General features: G+C 31.5%; 2 protein-coding genes and 1 long non-coding RNA gene across 3 annotated transcripts; 1 reads left to right on the forward strand and 2 right to left on the reverse strand.

Moving 5' to 3' along the window:
• Positions 1-3,113: 3,113 nt before the first annotated feature.
• Positions 3,114-5,309, forward strand: LOC108216705 (bidirectional sugar transporter SWEET1). Its single transcript, XM_017389538.2, has 6 exons — positions 3,114-3,333; positions 3,507-3,543; positions 3,747-3,842; positions 4,179-4,458; positions 4,702-4,821; positions 4,951-5,309. Exons 1-6 carry the CDS (start codon positions 3,297-3,299, stop codon positions 5,149-5,151), a joined length of 771 nt encoding a protein of 256 aa, XP_017245027.1. The 5' UTR covers positions 3,114-3,296; the 3' UTR covers positions 5,152-5,309.
• Positions 4,951-6,648, reverse strand: LOC135151927 (uncharacterized). Its single transcript, XR_010290894.1, has 2 exons — positions 5,800-6,648; positions 4,951-5,178 (listed from the first exon to the last, which is right to left on the reverse strand). It is a non-coding gene; the product is annotated as an uncharacterized LOC135151927 (long non-coding RNA).
• A 3,880-nt stretch (positions 6,649-10,528) lies between these two features.
• On the reverse strand, positions 10,529-12,418 carry LOC108218084 (transcription factor CSA). The gene is made up of 2 exons (XM_017391007.2): positions 12,020-12,418; positions 10,529-11,472 (listed from the first exon to the last, which is right to left on the reverse strand). The coding sequence occupies exons 1-2, from the start codon at positions 12,177-12,179 to the stop codon at positions 10,760-10,762; spliced, it is 873 nt and encodes a 290-aa protein (XP_017246496.1). The 5' UTR covers positions 12,180-12,418; the 3' UTR covers positions 10,529-10,759.
• Positions 12,419-13,780: the final 1,362 nt, after the last annotated feature.

A 13,780-nucleotide genomic window follows, 5' to 3' on the forward strand; every position in this document is an offset into this window, starting at 1 on the left:
ATTATACTATTATGAAAAGATTTTCATATTGGTTGAGATTTTATGATTATTATTATATTATTATGAAAAAAATTTCATATTGATTGGGATTTTATAATTATTATTATATAATTATAAAAAAAACTTCTATATTTGTTAAGATTTTGTAATGTAACGATGATAAGCCACCTCCAACTATTACGACTTTGGCAAAACATCTAAAGATAATAATATACAATATGATAAATATGGATCATATGAGATTATGGTCAAAACTAAAACTAAAACGTAATTTTCTATGTTAAACTATAGCTAGAATTACAAGTATCACATATAACATTTGCCTATTAAACATCTAAAATAATTATAAAGTTCAAATTTTATTAAAGGCTGCAAGACAACTTATAATTATTGGTATTGAATATTTATTTTTATCTCTTTAGAAATCATCAGTGATTAATTCTGGTCGAGATTAATTTTTAGCAACTCTTGCAATATACTAATTCTAATAATCCTTACCATTAACATTTAAAATATTTATAAAACTATCTTAAACACGGTCATAAGCTAGTATAATCAATGCAGGCTCCGAAACGAATTAGCGAAAAGCTGAATTGTAGCTGTCAGAGCATCTCCAATCATCTAAAACTCTTGGTTAAAAGATGAGTTGACATACTTAAAATAAAAAAATTTAGCCAACAGCTCCAAAAACACTACTCCAATCATGCTCAGCTGCTGTCTATAAATTTAGCCAACCTCGCATGGATGGTTAAATTTGTCGAACCTCTATGTAAGAAAATCTGTAGGAAGATTGTACATCATTTATTACCATATTGAACTGATATATTCTATTTTAACAATTTAAAATATTAATAACATACTATTTTTAAATTATAACCAACCAATATACCCAGTACCATTGAAGCAAAATGTCTTACAGGTTCAGCAAATTTTACATAATGTCTTACAGGTCCAATTTAGCCAACGATTATAGTCAACGCCGTTGGAGATGCTCTTAGAGCATTCACATCCGGTTCTTTATTTGCACCCTATCCTCATTATTTAAGGATATTTGTATTAATTTGTGCAAAAGCAGTGCTCCGAAACCCCAAAATGAGGAATAATTATGCGGTTGAAAATTGGATCCTCATATATGGGGGCATACTGTACCGCCCGCATCTCATATTACATGTACACATGGCTGCTTTTTTAAATAAAATAATGAAAAGAAGCAAGTAAAAGGAACATGAGGATGAGAGATGGGGGATGAGATGGAAATCATTTCAAGAGCAAATAAATTTTAGAGTAATTTTTGAAGACTTACTATTTTTAGTAAATTTATAGGGATAGGGATTGGGGAGGGGATGTGAATGCTCTTAGAGTATTCACATTCCATCCCCAAATCCAACCCCATCCCTATATTTTAAAGAAATTTGTTAATTTTGATCGAAATGCACCCTACAAATTATTGAGTTAAAATTTCAATATTAAAAATGATATTTTTTTAAAAAAATTAAAATTATTTGAAAAATGTTAAATATAATAAAAATAATGAAACATATAAATATATAAAAATATAAAAAATAAAAATTGAAATTATAAATAAAAGTGAACAAGGTTTAGTAAAAAGAATGAGAAGAGGGATTGAATACGGGGAATAGATCGGAAGAAACTTTTGAAAATTTGTTAAATATTTTGAGAAATTACTATTTTTAAGTAAGTTTTTGAGGTTGAGGATTGGGTGCCCAATGAGAATGCTCTATACAGGTTTCTGATCTGATGCGACTCAATTTAAACCAAATGGATAAATAAATACTCTAGATTAGCATAATTAGTAACTGCATGCTTGTGCTCAGTGCTCCCCAATACTCCATAACCTCAAGCCATATGTACGCCATTAATTCTTTTAACATTTGCCATTTTCCGAGGCGACGGTGAACAGAGTTTTGCCAGTTCCCCAGCATCAAAGGCTTCTTTTATAAATAAATTTTGTTTCACACATTTATCTTCCTTCTATACTCATTCCGAACTTCAAATCTTACAACAAAACTAAGTAGAATATGGTTCACTCTCGTCTCTCTACTGGTCTTCAAATAACTCTGGAGCATGAATTGTTATACATCTTACCCTCTCCCGACTCTGCATTATGCGCGATATCTAAAATAGCAGAAAAGATGTAGGGTGGTCGAAAAATCAAACTCACAACTTTCGACATGGTAGACTGCTGTCTTTGCTGTCTTGTATAGTCTATTCTTTGAAGCGGCACAAATACACATCAAAAGAGAAGGAGATCCAGACAATCACAATTCATACAAAACCTCGAAAGCAAATTAAAGTTTAGGTATAATCTAGGCTCTGGCTAACTTTATTTTGTACTATAAACATCGGCTTCCAAACAATAGGGTTCGGATTGCCATCTGCCTAAACTTTAGTAAGAGTTGGATGTATCCAACTCAAGTACTGCACTGTAACAATTCACCAATATGAAATCTTGGCCTTTTCAAATGCTGCCTCAAATAAGGCTAGTTAGGAATCAAAGCAAATAATTCAGAACTGATGAGAAAACTACCAATATTTATTTTAGTTTGGACAAAAACCCCAAACCTAATTTTGAACCATGTGTGCAACACAAACTTTGAACATTGACGTGATCTGCTTCCTAATATCCCATTTGAGATGACGTATATTTGTTGTGTTTGGTCGGTGAAAGAATTTGGAAGTAATGGAATAATACGATCTGAAACAATTGTTCAAAGTCTCGTTCATTTGTCGTTCCATTTATTACATCATAAATTAAGACGATATGCTCAAGTCTCTCGTAAACCTGACCTCTTTTTCGAATCTCATCATAAAAAATTTGTGCTCGCAATCAAACATGTATAGGAGCATGTTTCGGTCGAAAATAGATTTTAGCAATAAAAGAGAAACAATCACATGTTTGTAAATACACATGAGCACTTTTCTTAGCTGTTTGCATGCAAAGAGAGAAGAGTACTTTTTGGACGGACAGGTCTGTGGTGCCCCAGAAAAACAAATCTATAACAATAATATTATTAAAAATAAATATAAAGAATTTACCCAAGTACATAATATCTCGCACCTAAATGTGGGCTAAAAATTTGTATATCTGTATTAGTTTCACCAGTGTTCTATTTAAGCTTCTGCTCCCTGCTTGCCTTGGTACTCTGACCTCAGTGGCTCAGTATATCATATGTAGTTACAGTTCTCTGAGGCCGTGTTTGTTTGAAGGGATTATAATCTCCGGACAACTACAATATTTTCACTAACCTCGGAGTTCAAGGATTCAAAAAAAAAAAATGACAAAAGCCCTGCACTCATTTTTTGGGATTTTTGGTGTGTTTCATCTTCTAATCTCTTCTGATATTATAGTTTTCAACCTTTTCGTCATGCTTACTTCTCTCTTATATAGAGAATTAGAAGAACCTTGCAGTTACATAATTAAGCTTCTTGGAAATTTGTCAGTAATTGACTAATGGTGCTTTTGTGTTTTTATTTTCTTGTAACAGGGGATTTAATTGGTTTGTTCCTATTTCTTGCACCAACGTAAGCATCCATTTACTGAGAATTATCAATGTATATTAAAATCTCACAACCTTAAGTACTTCACAGTTATACTTTTTATATACTTCTGTTCATGTTCAGCAACATATTATGCTTGTATATTTGCAATAATAATATATGTTGCAGAACAAGTAGCAATCCGTTGAAGTTTTGCCTTTTGTGAAAAGTGTGTGTATATATCACAGGATTACTTTTAAGAGGATCATATTAAACAAATCTACTGAGGAATTTTCCGGGATACCCTACTTAATGACCATGCTCAATTGCGCCCTTTCAGGCTGGTAAGACTACTTCTTAGTTCTATATATGAGTATTTTGCTGCACTTAGATATAGTTAAGAGTTAAGAAAGGGTCACCATCTGCTATTACAAGAAAGCACATGTTGAAGTTCTATACCTTTGTATATATGCAGTTACACTTTGATCATGCTGCAACTAACGTTTCTTTCTTCTACATCAATCATCTTTACGTAGCCTTGAAGTAGCAGATTATATAAGAGTACCCTGTTAGTTTTAGTTGATGGACGCGTATAATTCATTTTCACTTGTCACTATAGTGAAGTTATTTGCCTTGATATACTCTGTACCTTGTGTACTAAAGAAGTATCACTTGAATAGGTATGGAATGCCTTTTGTATCACCGAACAACATACTAGTTGTGACACTTAATGGCACTGGAGCAAGCATTGAAGCTATATATGTGCTCATATTCATCATATATGCGCCCAAGAAAGAGAAGCTAAAAATTCTTGGAATCCTCGCCTTTGTTCTAGCCCTGTTCTCCACAATTGCCCTCATCTCCGTCTTTGCTCTCCACCACCAGAATAGAAAGATTTTCTGTGGTTTAGCTGCTGGAATTTTTTCTGTCATAATGTATGGTTCTCCATTATCAGTTATGGTAAGATATGTTCTTATGTTATCACTAGACTGGAATCCACTCAAATTTGTATAGTTAAACTTGCTAGTCTCTGAATTACTGAATAATGCTATGTTGTTCAGAACTCTTGCTGGTACAAATTTATAGATGGCTCACTGCGAGTTGCAGGCCAAATTTATTTACAACTACTTTGTGCTCAGAAAGAAATTTTAACATTTTTCTGTCGCAAAGATGAATTGATACCATATCTTTGAAAACGTGCAGAGATTGGTTATTAGAACACGAAGTGTGGAGTACATGCCATTCTTCCTGTCACTGTTTAGTTTCCTCTGTGGTACTTCTTGGTTCATTTTCGGGCTGCTGGGGAAAGATCTTTTTCTTTCTGTAAGATCTATAATTTATAGTTTCTCCTTCTTCGATTGTATGAATAAAATCTATATTATTTACTTACCCTCATTCGTTGCACTACCTCAAAATTCATTAAAATTTATACATAAAGTTATGGTGTTGCAGGTTCCAAATGGCGTTGGAGGCCTCCTAGGAATAGCGCAGCTGATACTGTATGCTATTTATTACAAAGACAAAGGAAAGACGAAGAACTCAACTACAGATAAATCAACGGAGATGGGGTTGGCTGGTTGCGATCATAAGTCTGGCAATGATGAGCAGAAGCTTGGGAGTGAATATAGGAAAGCCAGCCAAGATAGAAGTTAAGTCGTGTGGCACCAAAATCTGTCGCACCTGAAATTATATGGCACAGCTGTGACCAACAGTATGTAGTTTTGTATGATGATGAAATTAATAATGTTTGTCAGCCTCATGCTCATGGAGCTAACTTTTCAGTTCAGACGAATTTTTTTGTAATTTTCCAATGCATAACTCTATCTGATAAACCCTGGTGCAGAGTATAAATGTATTGAAATGGAAAATTCATAAGTAAATAATCACTTAAATGTTCAAAACCGAAGATGACTAATGCTTAAGCCTCCTACGTACGATCTTCCTACAAGGCTTAGGATGTTTGCAGAGTCGAAACTGAAAACAGAGAAGCTGAAGAAGAATCGAAAAGAAAGATGCTTCATATGACAGTCTAGAATCAGAATACCACTAATTGGTATCTACCCGATTGCAGGTACCAATCGTGCCCCCCACTGTCCCTGCATATGCCCCATAGTACTGAAATCTGTTAAGAAACCATAGTTGACAATTTCAGCTAGTGTTAAAATAACTATGAAGTCAACAAATCTAACCAATCATAGCAAGGGAGGTATGAAAGCCACGTTATTTGTAGTTTAAACTCATTCCAAAGGACTGCTTAAATGCTGTTAAACTAGCACAAATAATTTTCAGATGGCATCTTACCAAACAAGTTGCTGAAACAATAATAATCAATTTGCTCAGTACACAAGGCTCCCGAGTTCCGAATTGCCTTGCCCTTATTCCTTTTTTATAAAAAGCTAACAAACTTCATAGACAACACTTAACAGGGAGAGAAGGTTCGGAGAGATGAAGCATTTTAGCCATCCCCACGTTCTGCATCTCGCGGAAGTAGACGAAGGAGATGAAATAGTTTGCTCAGGCTGTGAGCAGTACATTTCAGGCTATGTTGTGAGCTGCACCAACTCAGAATGCAGCTTCTATCTTCACCAATCTTGCTACAGCTTGTCAAGAACCATCAAACATCCATCTCACCCGGCCCACCATCTGACCCTGGTTACGCAATCTCCCTATGAAATCGGTGAGTTCGTTTGTGATGCTTGCGGTGACCAGGGAAGTGCCTTCCATTTTCACTGCTCCACCTGCAAGTTTGATCTGGACCTCAATTGTGCACTTCGTCGCCAGGCTGTGACTCGCGGCACGGGTCATGTGGTGATCAACACGGCTCATTCGTCCTCCGTTTCGAATCGAAGAAGATCGGCCTGCTAATGTTGCTTTGAATCTGCTCTTGCAATGATTTTTATGTTTGAATCTGATCCTCTTTGTATTGAATCTACTTCATCCTGTTTTCTTATCCGGGTCCAGGTCCAGGTCCTAATATATGTATGCTGGGGACCGTTAAAAAACATACAGGTTCCTCGCAGTTGGATGAATATCCAGGGGTCTGGATATTTATCCAACGGACAGGAATCTGTGTGTTTTTAACAGGTCCCTTCTTATCCAGCAGATCAAAATTATTATTCATGTGCCTAGCAAGTACCTTCACGTTCTTGTCAAAAATATGGCTATTTTTTGTCAGGATATTTACACATATTAAAATATAATAAATAACTTTTATAATCACTCATTGGTAATTTGGTATGTTATGTGCGAGGAAAGTTCTTGTTTATATAAATTTAAGTAATTAAAATAAGTGTTTATTTTGAATATTTATTATTTCTCATGCATCTTTACCTAACACCTTTTAGAAGGAGGTGACTTGCATATTTCATCGGATAAAAAGTTGTTAATTTAAAAAAGATACGAAGTAATACGATGCACCTCTCTAGTGACTAGTCTCTACGTTACTCTGCCCCTGCGGGAGTAATTGTTTTAAAAGAAAATAGTTCATGGCTACAAATTTCTTTATTAATTAATACTAGTTGATAACCCGTGCCAAGCACGGGTTTAAATATATTTTAAGAATTTGTTCTTTATTGGAACAATAATATTTTTTAATTACATGATCATATTTTTATTACACCTATTTAAATTATTGTTTTTAAATGATATTTATATTATTGTTATTTAATATAAGACTTTCTATATATTATAATTTGATCCTACTTTAAATTTATTTCATAACGATATGCGTTCCCGTTCTATGAAGTCCAAAAAATAGGAGTATTGGAGTCCATAATTATTTAAAAATAATCTACTCGTTTCAATTTTAATTTTTTTAGTCTACAATATTTGGAAACATCTACAGGTTATGTTCCATAATATAATCGTTGCAATTAAAAGATAAAACAATTATTTTACAAATCACTAAACATTATATATGTTCTAAAATATGACTCATAAGTAAAATAATAATTGTTAATGTTGAAAATTTTTAATGATTAATTGATAATTACATATTTAAAACTACTTGAAGATGGTAAATTATATATAAATTTGAATAATTAAAGATATTATTTATGATTAAACTAAAAGATTATGACTGTTACTTACTGCGGCTTAAATGCGGATTTTATGAAACTTAACTCTAATAGTATGTTTTATTTTAGTGAAATTACTATGTTGTTTAATGATTTTTAAATTGTGAAAATAATATTCAAGATCAACACATATAAATTCGTTTACAGCGTTTTTAATCTTGAACAAAAATTCAAGATATCAAATATTTTGACGTATGTCGAGAGTTTCGGTTCTTTTATTATATGTTGCCATATGAACAATCACTTCATTTTCTTTGAGTTTCTATTTGTCAAGTCAGTGCTACCACCGCCTTATTCGTCTTTATCGCAATCTTCTGAAAAACACTGAATGATAATAATTATTATCATTAAAAAATATATGACCAAGTTTTTTGGCACTTTGGTATCAATATTGAATCTTGTTTATTTTAATTCTGAAATATGATAGAAATTTTATAGATTTGTTTCGTAAATTAAATTGTATGAGTTTTAAAAATTAAAATGAATATTTGACGTATGTCTAGAGTTTCGGTTCTTTTGTCATATGTTGCAATATGGACAATGACTTCATTTTCATTGAGTTTCTATTTGTCAAGTCAGTGTTACCACCACCTTATTCGTATTTATCGCAATCTTCTGAAAAACACTTAATGATAATAATAATTATTATTATTATTAAAAAAATATATGATCAAGTTTTTTGGTACTTTAGTATCAATATTGAATCTTGTTTATTTTAATTCTGAAATATGATAGAAATTTTATAAATTTATTTCATAAATTAAATTGTATGATTTTTAAAAATTAAAACGAATAATTTTGTTGACATTATTATTCTATTGATATGATATTATAGTAATATCAATATGAACTCTTTATTTATTTGAACTCTGAAGTATGCTAAAAGATTTATAAAGTTTTTCATATATTAAATTATTTGAGTTTTAAAAAATTAAAACAAATAATTTTGTTGGTAATATATTTTTATTAGTGAGATATACAAAATCCTGTCAAATATAGAAGTTTTTTGATAATAGTAATAATTATTAAATAAAAAATAATATGATAATAGCCAAATTTTGATATGAATTTTATAGACCGTTTCATAAGTTAAATTGTTAGCGATGTAACTGTGCGGATAGAATAAATATTATATTTTTATAGTAGTATAATATTCTTAACCAATAATAAAATTTAAAATCAGAATCAATATAAAGATATTTTCATAAATTCTAATCAATATAGTAGTGTTTCACTGTCCTAATGAATATCGAGGTCTTTAATAATAAAATTGTATTCAATATAAAAGTCTTTTGATAATAATATAATAATGACTATAAAATCCTAATCAATATGAAAGTGACCAAATTTCGGTACTTTTGGTACCGATGTTCCAATGAAATGTGGTTTCGCTTATTAATAAAGGGTATTAATGTAATAAATTTTGACCGGAATAAAATCATGTATTCACATAAATAATATTTATTAAAGTATTTTATTTTAATTGTTATGTTATTTTATATAAAATTTTGTAACTAATTATATGTGCTACTCATTTTAAGACAATTGCATGTTTGTTTTTAAATTATTTATTTAATACAAAGGCATTTTCATATTGGACATTTGGACTATTGGTAGAGCACAATAGAAGGGCCTTGAGCAAAGGTTTTCCTGGACAATCGAGTAGTGTGCCATTCCCAAATTTCTACAAAGGCCTGATAAAGCCCACAACCGTTGGCCTTTTTATAGAACATACAATCACATTTTGATTTCTTGACGCTTGTGAGTTGTTAGGAATTGTCGACCAAAAATTATCCGCCGAATATCTGGAGTCGTACAAGTTTTGGCATCCATTTTATATTTACTTGAATGTAGTAGTTTGTTTTATATCTTTTACCAAATTTGAGAGGTTAAAGACATATTTTTATATGTTATTTTTTATTTTTTCCGAAGAAAAGTTTAATTTATTTAGAAAATTATTTTTAAAAATAATGTGTAGGATTAGAGAGTAGGTTTAATCAGTTGTATATATAGCTACATTCCTCTTTAGTTCTAGTTAGTAGTTTTAGTTCTTATGTAAAGCATTCTATAGTGAGCTGATATGGTGTAAACATGATGATATAGTAATGAAAGCTTGATTGTTCTTTAGCATTATTTACATAGCAAAATTTCAAGTTTAACATAGACAACAATCTCTGTCAATAAAAATATGACATTTAATAATTGTTATAATATATCCATAAACTAAAGATTCTTAATCAAAATATGTTTTTTTTATTATATTCTACTTTTTATTAGAGTAATTATTCCAATACTTTCTCAATAATCTGATACTTTTTACTCATTTTATTCCAAAATAATAGTCACTCTAATTTTCTGCATGTAATTTAAAATGTAAATACATATTCTAATATATTATTTTCTTAAAATCTTTTTTCTGTATAAATATATATATATGTATATATTAAAATTTTATTTCGGAGGAAAAAAAATGATATACAACCATATATTTTATAACCTAAAATAAGTGATAAAAATATTCAAACTCAGTTGGGACTTCTATAAAACACTCCTCGTAACTATACTAGCTAGCTACGAGTACATCATAACCTAGCGAGTATTGTAAATCAACAACTAAACGAATACCGTAAACCAACACCTTACTAAACGCACGAACAATATAATTCAACATCACATTAAATTAAAGTACAATTTACGTACAGAATTGTTTTACATAAATAAACGGTTCATTTTCCCACCAACCGGAACAAGACCAGACCACAAATGTGTGTGGTTTGTAGCGATTTATAGGCGATGTCGATCGTGACCTCAAACAAGGTTCAAGTTTGTCTCCTTGACGGTCAAGTTTGAGTAGTGTAAAAAAATTGTTCGAACTCAACTCGATTATAAAATAATTATATATATATATATAAAATATTAAATATATTAATTTTAGCACTGATATACATATATAATACTCCGAATGTATGTTTATTTGATCAAAATTAGAAAAAAAGAAGCAGAAATGATGTTCGTTATATTGCTCTCTAGCTCATTCTTCATATTTTATAGCACCTAAACAAAATTTCAAGGAGAGCCAGGATGGTGCAGTTCATAAAACTGGAACTATTTTCTATGTACTGATCCAACATAATACACTACTAGTATGAACTAGCTAGTAGTAAATTATAATAAATAAACGACCATCAAGAATTCAGAGATTCAACACCAAGAAAATCTATGAAGGGGATCTCCTTCTGTATGATGGATTCATCTTCCCTTACTTGCTGATTGTTACCTAGACTCACCATGGCCCTATTCATGCTTTCTTGATCACCATGCTTAGAGTGTAGCATCTTGTAACCCGAGATTGCCCGTGAACCAAAATCGCGGTATAATGTACCTCGACTAACCGAAGGACTCAGATGATAGGGGTGATGTAAAAGAGGCGTGCTTGAGGAAGCACTGCCTCTAAAAAATTCATTTGAGCTGGAATAATTTACGCCGCCTCTATCTGCGTTACCTGCATGATCCTTGGAAGCTGATGGTCTGAAGTTCCACGAAGTACTCGAATCCATTTTCTTATAATTCTGGAACTCCAGGAAATGAGTGTTGGTGCAGCAAATTTTTGAGCTATTATTATTCGGACGATGAACATGATCAGGAGCACTAATTAAATCGGGGCAGCTTCGTTTGCCACATAGCTTGGATTGTTCTCTTTGTTTTCGTGCCATGATTACATGCCAGTGATTCTTGACAGCATTATCAGTTCGGCCTGGAAACAGTCTAGATATATGCGCCCATTTGTTTCCGTGTATTCGGTGAGCTGCAAGCAGCCGCTCTTCCTCCTCTTCTGTAAAAGGCTTCCTGTTGATTCTCGGGTCTAGCTGATTAAACCACCTCAATCTGCAGCTCTTCCCTGCAGATCAAATTTAATCTAAACATTATTAAACTAAAATACATAGAACCCATGAATTATTATTTGTTTTATTTTTTAATTTTTTAGTTATGATTCTTATATGTAAAGCTGTAAACGAACTGAATTCGAACAAAGTTTTACCGAACTCGAACATAATCTGAACCAAATAAGCTTACCGAACAGTTCAGTTCGTTTCCAGCTTTACTGGCTATATGGTTCTTACTAAAGTGTGACATATGCATGACTCTCATTATTATCAATTTACATATATTAGTTCTTGAGTAAGAAGAGATCAACATGGTATATTAAAACTTCATAAGACCGTTAAGTTTGTTATCAGAAATCATATTTTATTGCCTAGTAAACTCTGACATAGGCATATCTTCATACTTATACAAAAATTTAAGCAAGATAGGTAACAGATATCTACGTTCCTAATAAACAAAAGATCAAGAACATCAAATGACATTTCATCATCATAAATTTCATCACCGTAAATAGGCCAGTTTGTTGTAGTGTCAGATGAATATTGAAGAACACTATATACCTGATCTTCCTTGCAACTTCTCAGCAATAGAATTCCAGTTCTGGGGCCCATACCGCGCGACGAGCTGCCGGAGCTTATCATCCTCAGCAGGCCTCCAGTGTCCACGTGGACAAGAGGGGGCATCATCAGCACTAGAGCCCCCACCGGTCTGATCATCCATGTAAATAAGTGTATATCGGTTGAGCTTAATTATATTTGATCATGTAATTAATATTAATGAGGTGAAAAGAGACGAGACAGAGAGAGAGGGAGGGAGAGAGAAGAAGGTCTTAAAGAAGGAAAGAATCACCAAACAAGAGGAACAAGGAAAGGTGCTGGGGTTGCTATTAGGGTTATGGATGGGCAGTCACTTTAGTTGGTTTTACACGACAAATAGGAGCTTATTAACTACAACAAGCTTTTGTGTCCTTGTACATACAATGACACTTTCTTACTAAGAGCTTTAACCACATCATTTTTTATGTAATTGTTTTATTATGAATTAATCTGTTTTTGTTTAGGTACAAGACTTGTGGACTTTTAAACCTATGTTATATAACAGTTCTGTGGGTAGTAGTAGTTGGATACTTTCTACATAATTTTTTTTATGTTTTTATGTGTGCTTAGCCTTCTTACTGTACCTAATTAATAAGTAATGCTATTTTATGTGTTAATTAATTAAGTGTTTGCTAATTTTTATATAAAAAATTTTTTAGTCACAGGATAGATTAATCCTTTTATCTCGTTAAATCATGATCAAATGAATATAATTATTCAACTTGTATTCATATAACAACTGTTTTAACTCATGTGTTATGTTTAGCTTTTAATTATCAAGCCCTAGTTTTTTTCTCTCAAAAGAGAGTGAGTACTTATAACGTGCTGACCAAAGAAAATGGGAAAATATATAAATAAAAGGTTTATATACACATGCATGAGAAATTTTGTTAAAAGAAAAGTACCTGCGAATAATGTAAATCGGAAAGCAAGTAGCGCAAGTCTGCAACAAATAATCTAATTAAGAAAAAATCAATAATGATGGCCATTAAGGTCAAACTAACTAATCATATATATTTAAGGTGTTTATGCTTATCTAATCAGAACATTTTTCATATTCATATGACGCTACTGCATGAGTATGACATATATTTTGACCCCTTAAAACTCATATTAATTACTATATAATATAATATAATTATCCAGCAAGTTATCTCAGTATATATATTTTGTCACGGACATATATACCATACTTATTTGTCAAGTATTATTTTCACTCCACTTCCGAAAATTGAACTTACTCCTGACAGAAAAAAAAAAAATTGAACTTACAGAAGTCGAGAATTGAAATATTATTAACATAGTAAGGGTGTATAATATATATTATGCATGTTTCGCTCACCTTAACAATTAATGAAGCTAAGAATATATTTCAGAAATAGTTTATATATTTATATAATATTTTTAATTAATAATAAGTATTTGATAATTGTCCTACTTTTCACTTGCAAAAAACTAATTTTTTTTTAAAGATACGTATTCTTTTTCATGAACCTTCTTTAAAATGAAATAACTTATTTTAGATAAATATACCCTCTCTGTTTTTTTAATATATGACTTTTGACTTTTTGGCACACACTTTTAATTGTTTTGACCGGGTAGTTAAAAGTATTTATTTTTAAAATTTTCTTTATCTGAATAAAAATATGTAATCAAGATTTTAATTTAAAAAAATATCAATTGAAAATAATAATTTTTATTATCCGGTCAACTCGTGGCCAAGTC

This window comes from Daucus carota, chromosome 4, assembly GCF_001625215.2.
Source record: "Daucus carota subsp. sativus chromosome 4, DH1 v3.0, whole genome shotgun sequence".
In the NCBI taxonomy this organism is placed as follows: domain Eukaryota; kingdom Viridiplantae; phylum Streptophyta; class Magnoliopsida; order Apiales; family Apiaceae; genus Daucus; species Daucus carota.

What these genes read in the sequence shown, in the direction of transcription:
- LOC108216705 (XM_017389538.2), top strand. Translation starts at nt 3,297, where the DNA reads ATGACAAAAGCCCTGCACTCATTTTTTGGGATTTTTG. An exon ending in TTCCTATTTCTTGCACCAAC is followed by an intron (nt 3,544 to 3,746) that starts GTAAGCATCCAT and finishes TATATATCACAG; the next exon opens with GATTACTTTTAAGAGGATCA. An exon ending in AATTGCGCCCTTTCAGGCTG is followed by an intron (nt 3,843 to 4,178) that starts GTAAGACTACTT and finishes TCACTTGAATAG; the next exon opens with GTATGGAATGCCTTTTGTAT.
- LOC108218084 (XM_017391007.2), bottom strand. Translation starts at nt 12,179, where the DNA reads ATGGATGATCAGACCGGTGGGGGCTCTAGTGCTGATGATGCCCCCTCT. An exon ending in GAAGTTGCAAGGAAGATCAG is followed by an intron (nt 11,473 to 12,019) that starts GTATATAGTGTT and finishes TTTGATCTGCAG; the next exon opens with GGAAGAGCTGCAGATTGAGG.